The sequence below is a fragment of the Phaethon aethereus genome (assembly GCF_964289735.1).
Source record: "Phaethon aethereus genome assembly, chromosome: 6".
In the NCBI taxonomy this organism is placed as follows: domain Eukaryota; kingdom Metazoa; phylum Chordata; class Aves; order Phaethontiformes; family Phaethontidae; genus Phaethon; species Phaethon aethereus.
The window spans coordinates 13,479,853-13,502,098 of NC_138580.1; the positions used below are offsets into that span (position 1 = coordinate 13,479,853).

At 42.2% G+C, this 22,246-nt stretch overlaps 1 protein-coding gene across 1 annotated transcript; it reads right to left on the bottom strand.

Annotated features, from left to right (window-relative positions):
• Positions 1–13,274: 13,274 nt before the first annotated feature.
• Positions 13,275–21,730, bottom strand: EAF2 (ELL associated factor 2). The gene is made up of 5 exons (XM_082001374.1): positions 21,544–21,730; positions 18,883–18,977; positions 18,057–18,193; positions 17,157–17,302; positions 13,275–13,613 (listed from the first exon to the last, which is right to left on the bottom strand). Exons 1-5 carry the CDS (start codon positions 21,644–21,646, stop codon positions 13,291–13,293), a joined length of 804 nt encoding a protein of 267 aa, XP_081857500.1. The 5' UTR covers positions 21,647–21,730; the 3' UTR covers positions 13,275–13,290.
• Between the last annotated feature and the right edge of the window lie 516 nt (positions 21,731–22,246).

Here is a 22,246-nt window from a genome sequence, read left to right on the forward strand (position 1 = left end):
CAAAGCAGACTATAAAATAATCTGAAATTGCGTCCTTGCCAAATTCATCAGGACATGCCTTTTCAATACAAAGATGCTGATTGTTTGAAACAGCTCTTAATGAGTCACTTTGGACCACAGATAAATTGTTTCTGCCTCAAGGGATTCAACCCTCCTTTGTCAGATGCAACAGTAGCAGCAATATATCTCCGGTTTGCCTTTTATCATCGATTTTGTGATGTCTATGTGTAAATCCAGCTAGACCCAGGCCCAGGATCCCATTTTGGCAGAGTTCAGACATTTCTGCACCAACAGCTCCTTCCAACACCACCTTGAGCTTCAGCACAGCCAGATCCATCTCCTTCAGGACAAATTAGGAGCAATACTTACCTGTTGCTGGGGTGGGTTAGTCAGCACAGCCTCACCTAATCCTACTCACTCACCCTCTGTTTATGACTCAAACATTTGCATTTTATGCTTTTTCTTTCCTCATGGATGGTAGCACTGGAGGCTGGGAGACCATGCAGCTGGGTGGGTTATGCCCTGACAGAAGGGTGAGCTTGGATGTGTGACTAACTTAGACACAGAGGGAAAAGGACTACCTGGTGTGGTTCCCATGGCTTGTCTCCCTTCTGAGATGCTCTTTCTTTGTGCTTTGAAAGTGGCCCCTTTAGGAAGACCGCGTCTCATTCCCTTTTGTCAGAAAGGACACAGCAACAATGTAAAAAACTATTGCATCAACTGGACCAGCATAGAATAACTGCATGAAGAGTAGGGTGAGAGAGTCATGCCCACTGGTTATGGACACAGGACCTGCCACCCATCACAGCTGCATATCTGCAAGGAAGCAATGTGGCACTGCTACAGAGCTGCCCCAGACCAAGTCAAGTAGATAGAGGAGACCAGAAGAAGGGCACACAGATGTCCCATTTCTCTTTTCACCCAATGGGCCACCCAACCACACACCACCATGCAAAGTGACCCAGATGTTCCCTTGTGACTCCAGCTTGACTTCAGCATAGTCATGCTTCAGCCATCAGAGAAGGTACCTGATGTGGTCCTTGCCACTGAGGCTGAGGGACATGGGAGTTGTCTCTACCTCCCCCAGTCAGAGGGAGTGGAGCAGCTGTACATATTGCAAAGGTGCTTTTAATTCCCTCCCCTGATGCAGCGGGAGGGTGGAGGGAAGGAACTTCAGTGGCTTACACCATGAGACCAGGCTAAGCAGGCCTCAGCAAAGCCAGGAAGGAGTGGGGGCATATTATCACTTCCCCACACCAGATGCAGTTAACGCAATGCTAAATACTCTCTCCCATGAGAAGAGAGGAGGGACGGGGAAAAGAAGCCTGTGAGACCAAGCGGCCTGATTTCACTGGATCTGTGTTGTGTGGCAGTCTGGGAAGGCTGTAGTAGTGCAGAAAGCTGGCGGGGTGTTAAATTGTGTGGTTTGTCACCTAAGCAGAGTCCGGCAGCGAAGAGTCCTGCTGCTGAGTCACTGTGCTACCTTGAAGAGTCACCTCACCTTATTGTGGGATGACCAAAATATTTCCCTCCCTACCGAGCACCCTGCCACTATCCCTGTAAACTGGAAAGATATGAGAGGTGCCAAGGCAAGCAAACTTGAAATTACAGTTTTCATTTAGCTTGGAAAACAAATTTACCATTTGTACAGCCCTTCTTCCTTGTCAAAGAAGTACAAGGTGAAGAAAACACAGCTGCGAGGCAGCCTCTCGCAGCTGAGCTTCTATATCAGGCAGGAGGTCTCTGTGTGGTGTGAGCTGCTGATAAGACCCAGGAGGTTCACAAACTACCACACAGCAGGGAGCAGTTTGCAGTCGCCACACTTCCAGCAACCAACGCACCTGCCTGGGGGTTGCTCTCAAGGTCCCAGGAAGCCTCAGATCAATCCACCAGCACCGTCAAGCACATCCCACAGACACTGGCTGTTTGCCAGCTTCCGTTCAGAGAGCTGCTCCCATTTAACAGCGGCTGAAATTACCTGACAGTGATCATTCTCTAGTACAGCCCAGACAATCTCACACATATTTTTGTTGGGTTTAGAGAGATCTGTGCAGCATAAGCACTTTTCATTTCCAGAACAGAGATCATTTAGATCAAAGGCTCTGATGTAACATGGTAGCTTCTTTGGCTCGCTCAGCTTAGAGTCTCTCAACAGAATTATAAATATAGCCGAGACATTATTAAAATTTTAACAAGTTTCTCTCTTGGGGACCTCAGTTATTCACCTGTGAGTAGCTGTTTTTTCATCACCAGGAGGGAGTCAAATGGAAAGTACAAAAGCAGGGATCGGTTCTAAGCTTTCAGCAGTTGTTTTGTTTTACAAATTAACGGGGATAAAAAGTCCCCACTAAGCTCAACACACTCCTTCCAGGTGGTACTTTCTAAAACATACTCATTGCGGCAAAAACTTCTTAAATAGCTTAACGGTCTTGCATCCTTGGCTAAACATAGTCACAGACACTGATCATCAGTATCCTTGACAAATACCATAGCCTGGTGAAGGTTACTGGGCAAAGCCTGGCTTCTAAGGGTGGAAGTAGCTCAAATAAGGGAGAAGCCACTAATCTACATGCAGTTTTCCCCACCTACGTTCAGGTCACATTTGGCAAACATTTTTGATGATCAGTGTTTATAAATAAAGCATTTATGAAATGTTAGCTAACTGTTTCTATTGGTGACTTTCGCACAGGGGATAAAAAAACCCCAACCAACCCCAGGTTGTCATTCAGTGCGGAAGTGGAAGTTGTTCTACACTGTGGGGGGAGAGGATTGTAAAGCACACAAGCCTTTGCAGAAGCATTGCTGAAGGACAGCTAATTCCAAAATACTTTGTCTGACCCTAATGCTCCGAGTGGCCCATTAGCTTGCGCTGCCTCTGTTGTGCCCTTGTTATTCCAGCAAAATCAGACACTGGCACAAAACCTGCTTTTATTTGAAGGGGGAATCTCAATCGGACATTGGCCTTTAAAACGGCCTTAACTTTTAGGAATGCTCGGTGGTGGGAGATTTGTTAAAACTACCATAAGCACTTGGATCAAAACTCCAGTAAAAGCCTAGATCTTTTCATAAATTGTCAATGTGGAGAGAGTCAGGTGTAAAATGGAAATTGGTTAAGGGATGAGTTGGCATTTCAGGCTGCAGTCAGGTCTCATGTCTCTCTGAGAGCTGTGTATGAGGATGTCCATGAGGATTTATTCCAAAAGTCGTGGCAACGAAAGGGTGCAGGAAAAAGGAGGGGCTGCAGAGTTTATTGGAAACTCAATACATTGAGGATCTTAGAAAAGGTACAGCCAATTAGGTGAGCTCAAGTTTAATTCTGCTGGCTGCTAAGAGGAAGTCATTGCGCAACTGTTTTGCAAGACCATTGAAACTGGTAGAACAAGATACACAGCATATGGAAGTGAAACTAAAGAGATTAAAGAACAGTTTGGGTTGTTGTTGGGTCTTCTTTAATTACCTTTTTAAGACATTCCACTTTTCTTTAAATAACAGCATGAAGAAGGCCTCATCTCTTAGAGGGAGCAAATAATCTTCTGTCATGCGTAAGCACATTTATGGGAACAAGCCAGGTATGAATTTTCAGGAGACAAACCAAGCCACACAGAAAAGACAGCATATGGGAGATGAGAGATGGAGAACAGGTTCTTTAACAAGGGCCTCTGTTCAAAGCAAGTCAAGAGAGGTCTCAGCGGCTAACTCACCAGGTATGTGTTGTACATCAACAAAGCCTTCTCTGTTGAATGAAAGGCTCCTTCATCATTGCCTCTAACCTCCATTCCTTCCTTACCACAGCAGAGGGATTTGCTTTTCAGAGAAGGAAAATCTGAGAACACACTCATTTCTTCTATGGATTCAGAAAACCGCAGAAACAACTCAAGCCCAAGCCCTAGCTGTTCCCAGCAGGCCGGACCCTTCACTACAGCAGGCGTAGCATGGGTTTTATGAAAACCGTGTATGAACTTGGTATGTCTGCTTAGGAGCTGAATGGTTCTTCCTGCTGACACAAACTCTGAGCTCTGAGTCAGCCCTTCAGGAGCTTTTCTCCAACACCAGAATCTGCAAGCAGTGAAATAAACCCCACACTAACAGATTCTTTAGAGCCTTCCACTAATTCAGCCCATTTCTGTGCATATTCCTGGTAAGCAAGGAGCTGCTGTCTGCAAATATCCAAGCTATCATGAATTATTCTTATGCAGGGGGACACCAAGATCACTTGGGACAGAATTGCTAACCATTTAAAATCCAGGAGAAGCTGTCACCACAGTTTCATTGAACTGGGCAGAGTAATAGCTGAGACACATAAGTCTTTCAATCCTCCCCTCAGATGTGGATGACTACTCCTATCAAGTTTTAGGTCTAAACTGTGAAGGAAATTTTCATTTCACACTTTTTTCTCCTCATTTCAGTACATCTTTACCTTCTTTTCACATTTCCCCTGCCTCCCCCAAAACAGCAGGATTTTAACAAAATGAAAACACCCTTATTCAAAACTTCTCTTTTCCTCATTCTTCTTTTCACATCTCCTCAGAAAGATGGTCTGAACTCTGTATCTACTTAGACTGTCCTCAGCACCTTACATGGTTAGCTGAAGGACCGCAAAAAGTGGTGAGAGGAGGAATTCAGATATACTGCAAGCATTCAGCCAGGAACCATCATGAGCGAAGTCATATTCTCTTTCCTCCTCTGGGCTTCTTCATTTCTGTCCAGACTAGGCATCCTCATGTCTTCTGTTTAAGCAGGACTCACCAGTCTGCTTGGCTGTTCTCAGAAACCTTTCCTGTAGAAAAAAAGAAAATAAAAACTGTTGGCCAGAAATGATACACTTTTTGTGGGCCAAAATCTTGAGAACCAAAGCAACTAATACCTGACATGATCTGTTCATGTTTGGTTCCCCAGAAATCAGTCAAGAAAGACCCAACAAATAATTCTTCTAGACATATTGTTGCTCTGTTCTCAAGATGATTCACTGTCTGTTAGCACAGAAGTGACTTATAAAAGTCCTTTAATCTGAAAAATGGCTATCTCCCACCTTCCTCCAAAATAAAAAACAAAGCTCACACAATGACACTAATCATATCAGGTGCCTTGACAATAAACTCCGCAATGAGCTGTGCTCCAGCTGATGCTGATATCATGATTTTAATGAGCAGCTGTTTGCAGTAATCCATGCCTAGGCATCAAAATAATTTTCAGAGATTGTGTGGAAAATAAGATTATTATTTACCAAACAAATTCATAACGCACAGACATTATATCGAGTTTGCTGTTTATAAATTAGAACTTCCCTAAAGGCCCATTACAGCATTAGGGGCAAGGATCTCAAGAGGAATTTACAGATAGACAGAAAACCCCAAGGAAGTGGCAATCCCAGTGTTAGCTGTGGAATACCATGGTGCCAGGGCTGCCCTGAAGAGATCACCTCAGCCTCCCCACATGCCCCAAGGCAGGGCTTGTGAAAAAAAGCGGGTAGGACAGAGATCTCACAAAAACTGGAAGCTGCCAGGCAAGGTAGTTAAAATTGGTAAGCACACAGTATCACCATTTCGGGACTTAACAAGGGTTGAATACTGCAACTGTGAAGAGGTAGTTACTAGACAAATAGTGCACGTCTCAGTTGCCATGCAGGGAGAAGGGCTTCGGCTGCAACGCTCCTTAGCATTGCAGTAGTTAGAAGACTAAAAAATTTTGAAGTTTCCAGTTATATTTGGAAGATATATTTGACTCATCAATGTAAGTGATATGCAGATGTTCCTCAAATCCAAACCATACACAATAGCTTAATTATAATGTCACAATAATATATTCTTCAAATGTCTGCTGCTTAGAGATACATACACACACACGCTTTAAATCTCTGGATGTAAAGACAAAAGAGCTGAAAGCAACGAGGTAGAACCAGATATATTTCAGAAGACTCTTTTGAAAGAGGTACTCAGAGGTCACAGCAACAGTGATCACAGGAACCTGCTGATTGTATTCATTGCTAGTTAAGTTGGTATAACAGGAATAAAACTGTTTTTAAAGGTGAGGAAAAGAATTTTCAAATTTCGGGGCACACAAACCAAGCCTTAGGGGAGGAAATATCTGCAGCAACTCACAAATGAGATCCAAGCCAATCCCCTCTACATGATGACAGGCCCCTTAGCTCACTTGCCTGTTTGGCACTTACATGGAGGAGGGGAGTCAGATCACATACGTTTGGGCTGGAACCAGGATACAGAGCTTTTTTCCTTCACAAATTTAAGATCTGCTATCTTTTTCCCCTTGTCTCTATAAGAACTCTGTTCCAGAATCATATCTCCTGTCTTGATATTTAAAGAGAGACTGTTTCCTCTATTATCAGGGCTGTGCATTTGACAGAAAATATCCATCTAGGTCACATATTTCTACTGGCTAGTGTCTGACTGGCCACTAATCACTTTGTACTACATGCTATACAAAAGCTTAACTGACTCTTCCCATCTTTCAACCCAAAGATCAAATCCTAAAGATAGCACAGGCTCAGTTACAGTCCTGAGACTCAGGGACTTTGAAATCTGCTTTACTCCCAGAGCTATATTTAAGCACCTGTACACATGCGAGTGCAATTATATACAGATACAGGTAGAATGTACTTGCTGGTTTTATTGCTGAAGAATTGTAATCCATGAGTAATGAGTAATTGTAATCCACACACACTCTCCGTGATTTAGACCCTGGCCTGGTCAGTGTTTCCACACATCCGCTGACTCCCAGACACCCCGAATGCACTGTGATTTGGAAAAAACAGCAGCACTGTGGCTAGAATTAGAATTTAGTGTTGGCCTAAGGGAAGACTTTGATGCAAATAAAACACTGGTGACGGAGGAAGGCAAAAAGAGAACATTTCAGCTCGGGACACTGCATTGCTGTGCACCCCTTTATTTAGCACACAAGGCTGCTCCTTAGTCCTCAGGTTACTTGCAACATCTCAGCTCCTCACATCACCCTAGCAGATGTCAGCAGCAGGTGCCAAGAACCAAGTATTCTGCTAGAGTTCCAATACCAACAGCTATGATCCATCAGAGAACTCAATACCCTTTCCCTTGAGAAAGTTCCAAGTATCTTACAGTGGTGATTACATAACATCCTTCCTCAAGGTTGCTCATTAGCCCTTTTCTTCTCAAAGACCTGTTCGCCCATGGTTATTAACTTGAGCTTTTTCCTTTGAGTATAAAAAAGAAAATGTTTTTCTTCTTACATTACCTACTTTAGTCAGCTGGAAGACTAGAATGCTGTTACCTGGTGCAGAGCACGGACCAGTGCCATAGTTTGGGGTACAGAGCGTGAGGTGGGAAGCATTAGAAAGTGGAATTTCCAATATTCATTTCTGCCTGGTGGTACAAATAAATGTTCCTTTGTGAGGGTTAGACATGGTTTTCGCCTCTTCATCTGTCTAGAGGTAAGTACAGGCTGATACTCACAGCGTAGTTGAGAGAATACGCTAGTCTAGTACCATCCATTGTATACATTTACTGAGCATGCATTTTTTCATGTCTGCACATCCAGGCTTACATATAGGATTCAGTCCTCACAGTTTAGACACAGAGATGCAATTCAGTCACTGCAATCTAGCAAAGGAGACTTCTGTGCAAGACTGAGCAGATTTATCTCATCGGAATTCATCCTACAGACATTTACAATGGTTAGGTACAACTCTTCAGTAGTAAACTACAGGATGAAGTTTGGACTCCTACCTGCAGTCCTTCAGATCTTGACGTATAATTTAAAATGAGGAAAAAATAAGACTAGGCAAACACCTTTTCTTGTCTAACACAGTAACCTTTACCAATGGCATTTGGATATAATCTGTAATAAACATTCATCAGCACACTAGCACCGCCATAAGCTTCTGGCAAGCTCTTTAATAGTTGTCTTAACGTAGGCAAAGGCAATAAACACCAGAATCCTGCAGACAGCATGGAGAGTCCGTATGAGCTACCGTTTCACTGCTTTCTATTTCTTTGCATGACTCTTTCATTGGCATGACTACTATAGGTACAAAGTGGAATTCTTAACCAGTAAAAACAGAATCAGACGCATGAAAAATGATAAATATTGCTTTATTAAATTACTTTTATACTCCTACAAAGAAATTTTCTGATTTCCGTTACAGAATTAAATGAAGAAAATTCATTGCTGTCTCTGCAGTTATCTAAATTTAGATACAAAAAGGTTGTAAAAAGACCAGCCTATTCAAGTTACATAAAAAAAGGCAGAGAATAGACAAGTTCCCTTAGGAATCTTGAGGCTCAGAATTATAAGTCCTATAATACAATGAAATTAAGAATTCAGCAATGTATTGAAGAATTGTAAACTGTAACTGCACTAGTGGACCACATTATTCAGCAGTTTCCTTAAAGTTATGAACTGTGAACTGAACAAAAAGTGTAGCTGACACTGCAGACCTCATTTAGTTGTTCTCCCTTTCACTCCCTCCAAGTAAAAGTTGTGAGATCAGCATTCAGCATTTAAATGATAGGAAGGAAACTTGCCTCCATAAATATCAGAAATTTCTCCACTCCGTAACTATTTATATAAAGTAACTAGCTGTTACAAATGAGTTTCAAGTAAAACAGGTGGCTGAGGCAAAAATAATCAAAATCAGATCATACACAATTTTACTGTAAATACAGTAATTTGAAAGATAAACACATAACCATAGCACTGACAGGATATCAATGCCGCTGTATTATAGACATGATGTGTCAGTAGAAAATTAGGATGTCTATTATCAAAATCGAGGACATTCATTCCAGTCTCTGGTAATCTAATCTTAGTGCAAAACAGATGCTAAGACACATTTAGCAAAAAAGGTGATACGTTTAAGGCCAAAAATTTGTTCAGTCATCACTATCGCTTCCAGATTCACTCAGCTGCAAGTCATTTCCTAGAAGAGAGAGAGTCATCGTATTAGTCATTTTCAAGGAAATACTTTTCTTCTTTCAAGATATTCCCTTTTCCAATGAGCAGCTTACAAAAAGTAATACCAAACAGGTCAGCGTGGTTGGACTAGACTTCTAACCCAAACTATTCTATGATAAGAAAATAAATAGGTGTAGAATCAAACTTCAGTGACAGAACCTTAGAGAGATCTTTTCTATGATTTTAAAATCTTGGCAAGGAAACCATTAGCTTATTAGCCACAAGTGCATTTATTTAATATCACCAGATCACAAAAGACAACACCTAGCTATCTTTGCCACCCACATTTTCATGCTTCGTAAGTGGGAAAACTGCTGGTGAGTGCAGTTCTGTGAAAAACGAGTTGGTTTTTTTGAAACACATCTGAATGCTACTCAGCTGTGCTTGGAAACAAAGTGGTGTCTCAATCAAGAAGAGCAGCTCTTTGATGTACCATTTAACGATGTATCAGTGACCTACTATTTCAAACAGGTTTTGGAACAAGTGAACAAACAAAACATCAAAAGAAATTTTACACAGCACTTCAATTTGGTGGCTATATATATTTCAAAAGGGGGAAGTAAGGAGAAAGACAACATTGTGCTTGCAGTGGATGCCCATAAGCTCAGGGGGTGGGAGGGAATCTTTCCAGGATGACAGATAACTAATAAAAAATACAGCAACATGCTACACAGAATCTGCATCATATCTAGCAGCTTCCCCACATTTTTAAAAAATTGTTCCAACTATAATGCTCTTATTCACACCTTCCTTGCCCAACAGCTATTAAAAAAAAAAGAATGCATCTCAGACTGTTTTGTGCAGAAATGGCCTGAAAAGCAAAGCGGGAGGGGGGGCGGAACCACTGAAACGGAGTAGGCACACTATTTCCACATGCCTTTTCCTCAGCTGCAGCACCCGTCACAGATCACTTTTGCAGATGGGTAAAAAAGTAACCTCAAGAGGGTGAACCCAACAAGACACTCAGATTGGATCTTTTGTTATCAGGCATATTATTTCTGACAGAACACTAAAGTCTTTAACACGGGTGCATTTAGACTTCTTTTGTTTTCCACTATGTCATCACTAAAGCTTAGAAAGTGGTACATGATTCTCTGCAACAAAACAGAAAACACTTTGTATAAGACAAGAATAGTGAAGATGGCTGTTTCTAGCAATCTGTAAAGTACTACTGTAGACAATTTTTTTCCTAATTCTCTCTATATTAAAATAACACGGCTGTAAATGTTGTCTCTGTAAAGTTAAAAAGCAATTTTGAAAGAAAAAAAAAAATCAGGTAATTTGTCAGTCATTATTCAGGACAATACATTATCCTGAGAAATAATACTTCATGGCAGAGAATGGCATTAGTAAATTAAACTCATGCATTTATCACTCAAAGGAAAACTTACAGTGAATTCTTAGAAATCCCAGCCCTGTTATGCACTACCTACTTTAGGAGAGAACTGGGAGTACGAACAAGAAGATAACCTTCCAAATAGTGATTCTGCAGCCTTCAAAAGTTATTTCAACATAGTTAACAGAAATTACACAAACCCTGTAACACCAGCCAAAAATACCAATGCTTGTGAAAACCAGCAGATGGGAAAAGCAAGAACTCCAAGTTCCAGAGTCAGAAATAATGCATTAGGATTTACTTCAGGGAAAACTTTCTGCCCTATTTTTATAACCCTACCTCCGAAAAACAGCTTCAGAGAGAAGGCAAAATAACACAGACTAGTGTTGTTTTTTTTCAGATGGGTTTGGTGCAAGAATGGAAAGTCCATCTGAAGAAACACCTAGACTCTATTGTACTTATGAGGCAGCAATAAAGTGGGGAAAACTGTTGAATTCAGTTTTCACAGTGCCAACTGCGTATTAGCAGTATTAACTGGGGAAATACTGCACTCCAAATTATGACATTTCCTAAACTTTTAACTCCGTGACTGTAATACATTCGATTGAATTCTTGTGAGTTATAGGGGATGGGGAAACTCATAGGAGTGACCTGTGTTTCACAGATCTTAGTAGTCACACCAACACCAAACTAATACAAGGGAAAATTATTTCATGACTAGCTGCTTGTACCAGCACCAAGAATCAAAAGAAGTGAAGTGCTGAATACTATGTACATAACGCAAGGCCCCAGAATAGCCAATCTATGCTGCGTTTTCTTTGGAAAATTACTTTATTTAACATAACTCTTGTCTAAACAAAAAGTAGACATAAAGCAACAGATGATCAAATATTTATTAAGAGATTCATTAGTGCCACCATTTCCAAACTTTGTTATAAGGCAAGTTGTGAGCCTATGCAATCAAGATTCTGAAAGGGAAGAAGCAGTATTTTGGTGGTGAGGAGCAGTCTTGAGTGCTGGATTCCTGAAGAGGTAGATCATGTATTTCTGACAGAAATACTTGGTTACCATGCTCTAGACACCACCTCCTGGGTTTTCCAAGTTCCACAAAACCTCAGCCATATGATTTCTACATGCAAGATGAAACTCTGCTCTCTAACCCTTCCCCCAGCCTTCTGCCTGCACGCAGCAAGCCAAAGGAAAACTTCGCTAATTACCCAGTATGGCCCCGCTTCTATAGAGATGCACAAAACTAGTCACACACATAAGCCAAACCTCCAAACAGGATTAGACAAGCAAACAGCTTGTGCTGACATTTGTTGATTCAATATTTTATTTTTGTAAAACATTATTTGAGATGGAAGAAATGACTGTGCAGGACCCTGACTAAGAACTCTTGTCATTCAAGCTAGAACCATGTGCAATTCATTTCGTTTCTCCAGGTTTCACTCTCCTGCCAAATTCCCTCAGCAAGGGAGCTAGAGAAACATATTCTCTTTGAAAGTAACACTTTTGATCTTTGTCTAGTTGAAGTGTATTTTAAGCGTTAGTCATACCAAAAGTTGGGGACACAATCATTTTAAGCAGTAACTAGATCTGTAACCATAACAGAAGTAAATGGGATTAAGCTAAAGATCTAGGCAAGCTCAGGTAGTCAAGCCCAAGGCTTGATGCTACAGACAGAGGTTCCATCTGTCAACATGCAGCCTTTCAGTATCTAAAGGGGGCTTATAAGAAAGATGGGGACAGGCTTTTTAGCAGGGCCTGTTGTGATGGTTTTAAACTAAAAGAGGGCAGATTTCGACTAGATAAGGAAGAAATTTTTCACAATGAGTAGTGAAACACTGGCACAGGTTGCCCAGAGAGGTGGTAGATGCTCCATCCCTGGAAACATTCAAGGTCAGGTTGGACGGGGCTTTGAGCAACCTGATCTAGTTGAAGATGTCCCTGCTCACTGCAGGGGGCTTGGACTAGCTGACCTTAAAAGCTCCCTTCCAACCCAAAGATTCTACGGTTCTCGAGCACCACCAAGCCACCAACTTCCCTTGTAACAGTTTTGATGTTATAATGTCATGTCATGTTTTAAGCAGCGTTTTCTCACTATGACTGTTGGAACTGGCCACCTGTACTTGTAAGAATATTAAGTATTAGCTACAAAAATACCCAAAACCCTGCTCATGTTATCCATTAAGTACTGAAATAAAAGTAGATCTGTCAGAGTCTAAAATTTCAGTATAACAAGTTTACGTATAAATAATGAACCTTAAAGATCTTAGGCTGCAAACCAGGGTTGATGGGAATCTCTAGGTGCTTAGCTGCAGGCTCCTGTAATTAAAAACGTAATAATTTTCAAAGAGTCACCATAGCTGAATACTCACTTTGTTGCTATTTAGGTAGTGAACTTAAAACTCTCTACCTAGTGAGATTTTTTTTCCTGTTCAAACGCTCCTTTTTTGAATACACTGAGCATTCAATTCCAGGCTGCGCAGCAACCATGTCTTGAAGAACATCATACCTACTCTTCAAATTACATTTTTAGTTGCCTGAATGGGTGGAATAAGATAGTATCACCTGAAAGCAAACAGTCTCCTTCCTTACATGCAAAGGACAGTTTTGCCGTGCCATCCAGTGGAACAGTACCATGCATAATAGTAACTGAAGTAGCTAAGAATACACCGTCTCTTCTGTAATTCAGAGTATTGCTAGTATAGTATCCTTCCCATAGTTCTACCCAAGAAATTATAAGCATGTGTTTTGGGAGTGCCCTGTTAGTTCAAGTATTTTCAATACAAAATTACTGTTCTCCAGTCCCAATGTATATAACTGAGAGGAAGCCAGTAGAGCTTAGGAAATATTTTCAACTGCATCAGCTTTAATTTAACATTTCTGGGGACCAAGAACCTTGTAGCCTAGTGTCTAATTCAGACCGCTGCTGAACAATCAAACCCTAGCATCACTTCCCACAGTTTTAATTATAACAGTGACATACTTAAAAACAATATGGTTTCCTTTCAGAATCTTGATGTCTGGAATTGTGCACTAAGAAAAGAACAGCCTTTGTACTTACGTAGTGTATTCATCATATGACCACCGCTCTCTTGGGATCTGTTATGACTGGCATCTTTGTCAGGGACAGCCTGTTGTGGTATGGCAGACACAGTAGGCTGTGGCTGTAAATACGGCATTGACATAGGAAGAGAAGGCTTCATTTCCTCGTCTTCAGAATCACTAGAACTATTCTCACTACTTGATGAAGATGACGAAGAACTTTTAGAGTCAGATGAACTATCAGAGCTACTCAGCTGGTCCATGATACTAGCTTCTGCTTTTAGCTCTGCAAACAACATGATTTGTTTCTCAGTTAACATTCATCATAATTGAAATATAAGAAGAGAAAAAAAATAATAAAAAAGAAAAATCAACAATAGAAGTCAGGTACATGCATCATGGCAACTAAAAAACCCAAACCAAAACGCACCAAAACTCTCCAAAACAAAGAAAAGGGCACATGCAAGCATCCAGCCTGTCATGTGGTTTTCTTTTCATGGCTTGGGCACTTTCTCCCTTTCAAGCCAAGCATTAGAACAAGGGTGACTGTGAACCCAAATGCTAACCCCACATTCCACAGGGTAGTGCATCCCACATAGCCTTTAGTTTCTGCAACGAGCAAGTCTTCTCTGTTTTCCTTAGCACCCCCACAGATGTCTTTCACTGACTAAAAACTGCAGTTACAATCACACAGATAAGTTAGCTGTAAGATGTCTGCAGCTGCACCCAAAATGCATCCCAGCAGTTCAGCATTACAATCAATACACTTGTTTAGACTATGTGACATTTTGCTCAAAATCAAGTTAAGCACGAATAATACCCACAGGAACCATTCACAGTTTACTATTAGGAAGATTTCACCAAATCCTTGCTCTCTTTATAGTTTTGGGGGTGGAGGGGGGAAAGCTAGAACAACATGAGGTAGACAAGAAATACTGGAAATTAACAGATCAAACTAACTCAACCAACTTTGCATTCTTGATGAAGTAACTCACCTGACTACAATAATATTTAGGAGAGTATGACTGCATAGATCATGCTACACAATATGCATTTTTCATATATACTAGCCAACGTACAGAGGAAGTTAAGTTTTGCAGAAAGGTTACACACAATAATTGTGTACAATAGGGGAGCTGCTGAAGTGAGAAGTCTGAAATAGACCACTGAATCGTGATGGATGAAGATTTTATACAACGACAAGTTACCCAGAGTGCAGAAGTTCATCATTATACAAGACACTAACTACCCAGACATTTGTTAAGGTGGTCTTGCAAGCACTCGGAACAGCTTTGATACAGCAGACAAAAAGCAAGCAGGAGAGTGCCTCATCTCACTTCAAATTTACCCGATACATTAAGACCATATTGAAGATGAAAGGCACCAAGATGCAAGACAGCTCAGACCTTAATCAAGAGAAGAAGGGAGACAAAAGAATGAGCTTCCACGCAAACTTCATGAAGACTTCAAATTCTGAGTTATCAAAGGCGACTCTAAAGGAAAGGTACATAGGCCAGTTAGACTTATCAGAGGCCAATCTAAAGGAAAATGGTGTTCAGGAAAAATGGTACCTGAAACAGCGTGGCTATGGGTACAAGGACAAACTAACTCAATGCCAAGGAAGAACAGAAAGTACAATAAAAGGCCATACTGGCTGACTCAAACATAAGGAAAGAGGAGGAGGGGGCAGAGCATCCTCGTGTTACTAACGACAGAACAGATGTATAAGAGAACAGCTTAAGGACAAAAAAGACGACAGAAGAGCTACGGCAAAAATTAGGATGCAGCTAGCAGAAGTCATTTCAAAATTAATTCTAGAGAGGAAGGGCCAAAGAAACAACTGTTCTACCACACATCTGGAGCTGTAAGCTAATTGAAAGATACCACTCAAGTCCTATGCACATAATTCCACTGCCTCCCTGCTCTCACCAATGTCTAGTAAGAGAAAAATTTCAAGTGAAAGGCTAACAGTTAATACCAAAAACTGAGAAGCAAGATCTCTGCCTTGAATTTTGATGTAATTTAATCTGGCAGAATTTAAGCATTTTCAAACAACGAAGGAAGGGTTGTACATATACCAGAGGACAGAGGTAGAATGATCTTTCCTCCACCCGAGAAAACAAAGTTAGTAACAGGTTTAAGGTAGAGTACTTAAGCAGGAATAGTCAGTTACACAACCATGGGATGAAGAACGATTAAGTAGGCAACACTTCTGAAGAGTTTGTGAGTTATAGTGGATCACTGCGCACAGTCCTACCTCACTGTGCTGTTGTGGAAATGACAAGTGTTACACTAGGACATGATACTATTTGGTCTTTGTACACAGAGACCCACAGTGTCTGTAAGAAAGCCTTCTTGCTCAACTCAGCACTGCTAAAACTGTAGCTGAAACAGTAAATGTATTTAGGCATTATACTTCAGGAAGTTTTTGGACTTTAAGACAGCTAAAGGAGAGTGACAATGAATCAGGCATCTAGAAAACCTAACTTCTAAGGAAAGATTGAACCAGCTGGCATAATTTTGCATAAAGAATGGGAAAGACATAACAGCTTCTGAGTACATGAAGGACTACTCAAAAGCAGCAATCTGGTCTATACTTGCATGATCAACATAAAAATAGTAATGGGCTTACTGTCAGATTATTTATTAGGAAGAACCTGAACAGTAAGGAGAGTAAAGCCCTGGAATGGATTGTCAGAGGGAACACAGGACCTGTCACTGGAAGGCTTTAAGAACCGTTTAAAAAATTATGTCAGAAATCTGACCTTAGGACATTAGAATAGACTAGATGACTTCAGAAGGTCCCTACCATCCCTATATTTGTCAATTATTCTGCATTCTTTAGTAGTACTCAAAACTGGACTGGCACTACACAGGAGTTTGATACATGTGGGCAGGCACGTTGGTGACTTGCAATAGTCTGACACCACTGCTCCCCCGAGAACAACAGACCACCAAGAAAAATTATAATTTTATTCTATGCGCTCAAGTACTCCTTCCTCTTTGCAAACCTCAGGTGTATTCTAGTACTGTTCTGTAGTATAGATTTCTGGTCAGAGTTTAAAACCAAAATGGAAAAAAACCCAAACCCTTCATAATGACTCATCTAAAAGAATCTGTTTAAAGGAATTCAGAACATCTTGGCAGGCAGATGTCAATTCCAGTCAATGAAACTGCCACCTGTCAGCATTTGTGCAGCAAGTAATTACCACCTGCCATCCTCCTTGTCCTCCAAAAGGAAATAAGGCCTCCTATTAAATGAAACACGAGTGTGGCACCAAACCAGAGTCTCTCAGGGATACAGTACACAGCACTGTTCAAGGGTTGATTTATGCAGGTTTTGTAGCTGTCTTTTTCATTGGAACCTCATCTTTCACAAGGTCTTATCTGATAATTTAAAATGTATTTTGAGTTGTAAAGCACTGTAACCTATACGTTACAACCTCTGAGTGCAGAGAAAGAACGAGCAGCAATGTCAAAATGGAATTGACTCAGTTGGTTCCAGTGCCTCAATACAATCAACTATATACTTGATTAAACTATCAGCGGAAGACAGAATCAGGGAGAGAGTGTAGTGGGACTCCTTGGCATTATTAAGGCTAATAGTTGATCTGATTTTTTACCTTAGCAAGTTCAAACACTGCTGGGTTACCGCTTGAGCCAGAGTGGTCATTTCCATATCAGGGTAACATGCTTATATAATTAGCTTCTAGCATGAATCTCAAATTAAAAAAAAAAAACCACACAAAAACAAAAACACCTTGACTCTTAAAAGAATAATTGCTAGTTAAGAGCAGAGTTTCTGAAACTTACGGCCAGCAGCACTTACCTCGTTCAATATCATCCATAGGAGAAGACGGAAACATCTTTTCTTTTGGTGGAGAATTTTTAACGTTGTTTGGAACCTTAGTTGCATTTCGCATTTGTTGCTGTTGCTGCTCTATGCGAGACTGGACTTTACTGCTTCCTTCAGCTCTGTGTGTAAAAGAAAAAGAATATTTTTAATTCCTAGAAGACAAGATGCAAGGAAAAAGGCAAGAATACAGGGGATACAGTACCTCAAGTAATGGAATTATTTGTCATGTCATTCTAAATAGCATCATTAGATTTCTAGGTATGTTATTATACTGGCATATAATTAAACATAGATGTATTAAAAATTGTTTTTTAATACAGTGCTAATAACTTTTTAACCCATTGTCAGTTGATTTGTTTTTATACCCAGCTACTCAGGATGACTTCATAATAATTCCGTTGGAAATTATTTATATGGACTCAGCATCAGAAAAAAAAAATATTCAAAAACTTGGTATGAGAAAAACAAGCCATTAATATTACTGAAACATGTCACAGAATTTATCTTTTTTTATTTTCTCATTTAGAAGTCAGAAGACAGTAGGCAAGCTCCTTTCCAAACATATTTTTCCCCCCTCTAAACTCAGCAGAAAATAGTTACCATCTTTTTCAATAATGTGACAGTCTTTAATTAAAAAACCAACCAATCAACCAAAAACATTCCCATTTCTCCTGCCAGTCAAGACTCAAAAGCTGTGAAGTCAGTGCGCTGAGAAAGCAGGCTTTTCAGTCTACTGAACAAGGCCAGGTACTTTCTAAAAATTATGTTTTGATAAAAATAGTAACGGGTAGTCCTGCATCTCCATTTTGACTCATTAACAAATTGATTTTCAAAATGAGTAAAGCACAGTTGTTTCTCCTGTAAACCACCCACCTGGTTTTTTTCACAGTGATGTTGCTACTAAGTTTCTCTAGGCGACATTCTCCAGTGTCATGGTTGATAATTAAGATACATTCTTTTAGGTAAGGCTTCTTTGAGCCCTTGAACACAGTCACTGGTGGAGTTGAGCCCTATAAAATCAGAAGTCCTGTAAATGTTACTACTGTAGTGTTTTTTTTTTTTCTTCTGAGAAACAGCAATCCATCACAGTGATGACAAGTTCACTATAAGTGATCATTTCTAGCCTTTAAAAATGTTGTCTGTTAATTCAAATTAGATTCACAGTAGCCATGACCAAAAGTAGCTGGTGACTGACTGGAACAGGATTTCACCCAGCTTAGCTTAGTTTGAAACTGATTAAATGCTTATTTCCCAATGAGAGCATGGAGAGCATGCTTCCTGGGGTTCCAGTTACCATATCAGCAGAGCAGTAAAGCATGGCAGGCAGTAAATTTTCCCTTTCCAGTCTTTCCTGCTTTAGAACTGCACTGCAGCAGTAAATACCAAGGGAAAACTTGCACTGCCAACATCCACATGAAGCTTTTCTGTGTACGCAACACTTCTGGGTCATCCTACAGTGTATTTCCAATGCAGGGAATACACTTAAAGTTACAGCGCAGCTGTTTAACCTTTAGGTCTTTTGTAATTTTACATTGGTAGAGCAACTGTTTTTCTACTCTTAAAAAAAAAAAAAAAAAAAATCACACAACCAGCTCTGAAACAGCACTGAAACTTCATATCCTTCTATAGTCAGTACACACTTACGGCAACAAAATTAATCATTCCCTTAGACCCACCACTCTCCAGCCACCCCACTCACCTCAATATTTGGCAGTGTTATTGTCACCTGTTCCCCTTTGCCAACTTCAAGGTCTCCTTCACAGGACATATCAATAGATGCAGGCTTAAAGTCATCTAAAGATAAAACTAAACTGGATTATTTACGGGCTTTTCAGGAATCTTATAAACGTAGACACCTTTTAATTGCAGTTGGAGGCTATTACGTTAAAGCCAATTCTTTTAACATTCCTCTGAGCAGATCATTCCGTATGTCACTAGAATTCAAAGTGAAGATGGTTTTCTCAAGATTCAGTATAACTGTTAACACCTTTCGGCTAAAATTAGAAAAATGCTTTTAGGTTTAATGGTTAGAGAGACTGAACAAGCTGTTGTATTTCAAAAGATAAATTGTCACATAACTACTTTCAGAAAAATCAACAAATAGTTCTTGAAAATGTTGATCCAAAACATGGAAGATGTAGACAAGTGACTGAAGATGCAAAGAACATCAATCCTCGATATCCACTTCTGCATCCATTTCTGATTTTACTGTCAGATTCATGTCAAAAGCTGGCCAAAAAACTTGGGCTTCAGTATATTTGTTTTTGTTAAAAGTGAATTACTTTCCAATTAAATGTTAATTTCCTTTTTGTCCTTTTCAACATCTAAAGTATTGATTAAAGTAAGTTTTAAACAAAAGATGGTATCAATTTCTGGTCCTTTTCAAAAATCTAAGACACTGAAAATGAGCATGCATTCAGACATCAGCACTGCACCTATGTAACATACCATTACCTATGAAGTATGATTTCCACCACAAACGAATTAGGAAAGGCTACAGCTAAAAGACCTGCCTGCACAGATCTAGAGAGAGATAGGACAGCACCAAGAGGCTCTGCATGGCACATGGTAACGTATGTGGGTTTGAACCCGTGGTTCCAGCGAACTCAGGCACAGGGCCAGTCTCACACCCGGGGGATGTTCGGCACCCTGCCTCGCACGCTGGGGTGCAGCACCCCGTCACAGTTGAAGAGAGGCACGGAGGGAACAGGCGTGTAAGGGGGACCCATTAGACGGCACGCTCCCTGACCGCAGCATGGCACGTGCGCCTTGCCCCGCAACCGGACACGTCACAGGCAGCACCTGGGGAGCTTCCCAGTTCAGTAACGCTGCCTGCAACCCACTGACCACAGCTGGGAACCCTGCCTCCAGCTTGCACACCAACCGGGCAAGAAAACCAAGCTTCAAGAGCTGGTGGGCAGGACTATGCAGACAGCAGAAGGCTTTGAGCTAAGATACAGGTAACAGCCCCTGCTAATCTTGTTTACGGCAAAAACCCCACACATCGTCTTACAGGGCTAAGTGTAAAACAAATCCTAAGTTTTTCATTGAATTAGAGAATGTTTGCTTTAATATACGGCCACTGGGTGGTTAACACTTCAGAAAATTAAGATACTGATTCCAGTGTCCATAAACACACTTCTGATTTTAACTTTTAACCAGTCTTCCCCTTTACTCGTTTGTTAACAAAAACTTCAGGTATCAGAGAATGATATTTTTCATGTGCATTTGACAGAACTGATGAAATTGCCAGTTTCTAGGTCTCATTTGTTGGGAAGGAAGAGAGATTTCAAAACAGATTCCAGAATAAATCATCGAATTACAGGAGTCAGCAAGAAATCGTAAGGGTAAGAAGTACCAGACGTGGTTTTTAGTCCTCTTTAAAATTAGGGTAAATTTCAAGTTACAGCATTTGTTTAAATCCATTTATAGCTTTTTCCCTCCCCTCTCCTCCCCTCCCACAGTTGCAGACAATCCTACTAAGTGCCGTTCCATTTGCTCACAGAAAGCACATTACCCATCTCGCTGCACTGAGTGAAAGCAGAGGGGACGTTCTCCAGAGAATGTACGTGAGACTGAATCTTGGGGATCAGTCTATAAATAATGAAACATCAAAAACCAGAAGCAGCAGTCCGAAATTAGCAGAACTATAATCCTGAGAGCATTTGTTTCCTAGCTACCCTCAGAATCTTTGAGCACACACCTCTCTAGATAGTAATTATGTACTCAGGGAGGGTACACTAGCTTTGTGATTAATAGTGCCTTTAACCTTTGATTGCTGAATTGTACTTAACTTCTAAAAACTAAGCACTAGGAAAGAGGGCAAAGCCAGGGGTTCAGCCTAGTTCGGTTTTCAACAGAACTTCATCGAGACGCTATTCTGGATGCAAAAGGTGTAAAAAGTGAACCCAGCGCCCAGAAAGTAGCGAGGGGCAGCACTGGGATACAATGGCCGTACCCCTCCCCAGCAACACGCTCTCAGGAGCGGCTGAAACTTCATCGCTGCCTGCCCAAGCCAGGAGGTCCCCAAGCCCGACCACGACGCAAACACACCCCGCCGTCATTTTGCTACGCTGCCCTTCTCCTCCTCCTCCCCCCTAAACACCCGGCCGCGCCATACTCTCCCTCACACCGACGACCCGTCCGGGCCTGCTCCCACCCACCACCACACGCTCCCGGCCGCCGGGCCTGCGGGGAAGGGCAAACCGGGCCGCGGCACCTGCCCGGTCACCATTCCCGCCCCCTCAGGGGGAACGGAGGGTCCGGGGGTGAGGGGGTGCCGCCGGGCGGCGACACGCGGCGCCCCCTCCCCGGGCCCCCCGTTCCCCCTACGGAGGTCCGTCCCCATCCCCACGCTCACAGCGGACGGTGTGGAAGGCGCAGCGTGGCTGTTTCTCGAAACTCTCCCCCAGCTTCAACACCCGCTCCTTAGGGTCGAAAAGCGACGGGACCGCTCCGTTCATCGCGGCGCCTCAGACCATGGCGAGCCCGAGCAGCCACCGCCGTTGCTGCCGCTGCTGCCACCACCGCCGCCGCCACCACCACCACCACCACCACCGTCGTCGTCGTCGTCGCCGCCGCCGAACATCCCTCGTACCGCCCGGACACGCCCACGCGCCCCCACGGACGGTGGACGCGCCCCACCCTCCCCCTCCCGACCGAGGGTAGGCCCTACCCACCCGAGCTCCCACAGCTCCTCCCCTTCAAGCCCCGCGTCACGGGTAGCGTGGGCTTGGATTGGGCGGCGAGGCGGCTCCCTCCGTAGACTTCCACGAGTGGAACTGTCGGGGACGCCCGCCCGCACGCGGATATGTAAATGATACCCGCCTCCTTCAGGGGAGAGCTCTGGTTGGTGGGGAGCGGCCGCGACCACACAGCTGGGAGGGGGGGGGGGGTGAGGGAGTGCTCGGGTTAGAGCCGGCGGGTTTGGTTTTCCAATGCCCCCCCCCCCCCCGAAGTCGGGGAGCCCCCGCGCGGCTGTGAGACGGGCTGTGGGGGGGGGGGTAAGGGCCTTCCCCGAGGGCGTACCTGACGGCCCCGCTCGTGAGGACTCTGGTCTTGGG

Excerpts from the sequence above, each read along its gene's own strand:
- EAF2 (XM_082001374.1), bottom strand. The coding sequence starts at position 21,646 with ATGAACGGAGCGGTCCCGTCGCTTTTCGACCCTAAGGAGCGGGTGTTG. Across the intron at positions 18,978-21,543 it reads CGCCTTCCACACCGTCCGCT|ATGACTTTAAGCCTGCATCT; the intron begins GTGAGCGTGGGG and ends TTTTATCTTTAG. Across the intron at positions 18,194-18,882 it reads TAACACTGCCAAATATTGAG|GGCTCAACTCCACCAGTGAC; the intron begins GTGAGTGGGGTG and ends CTGATTTTATAG.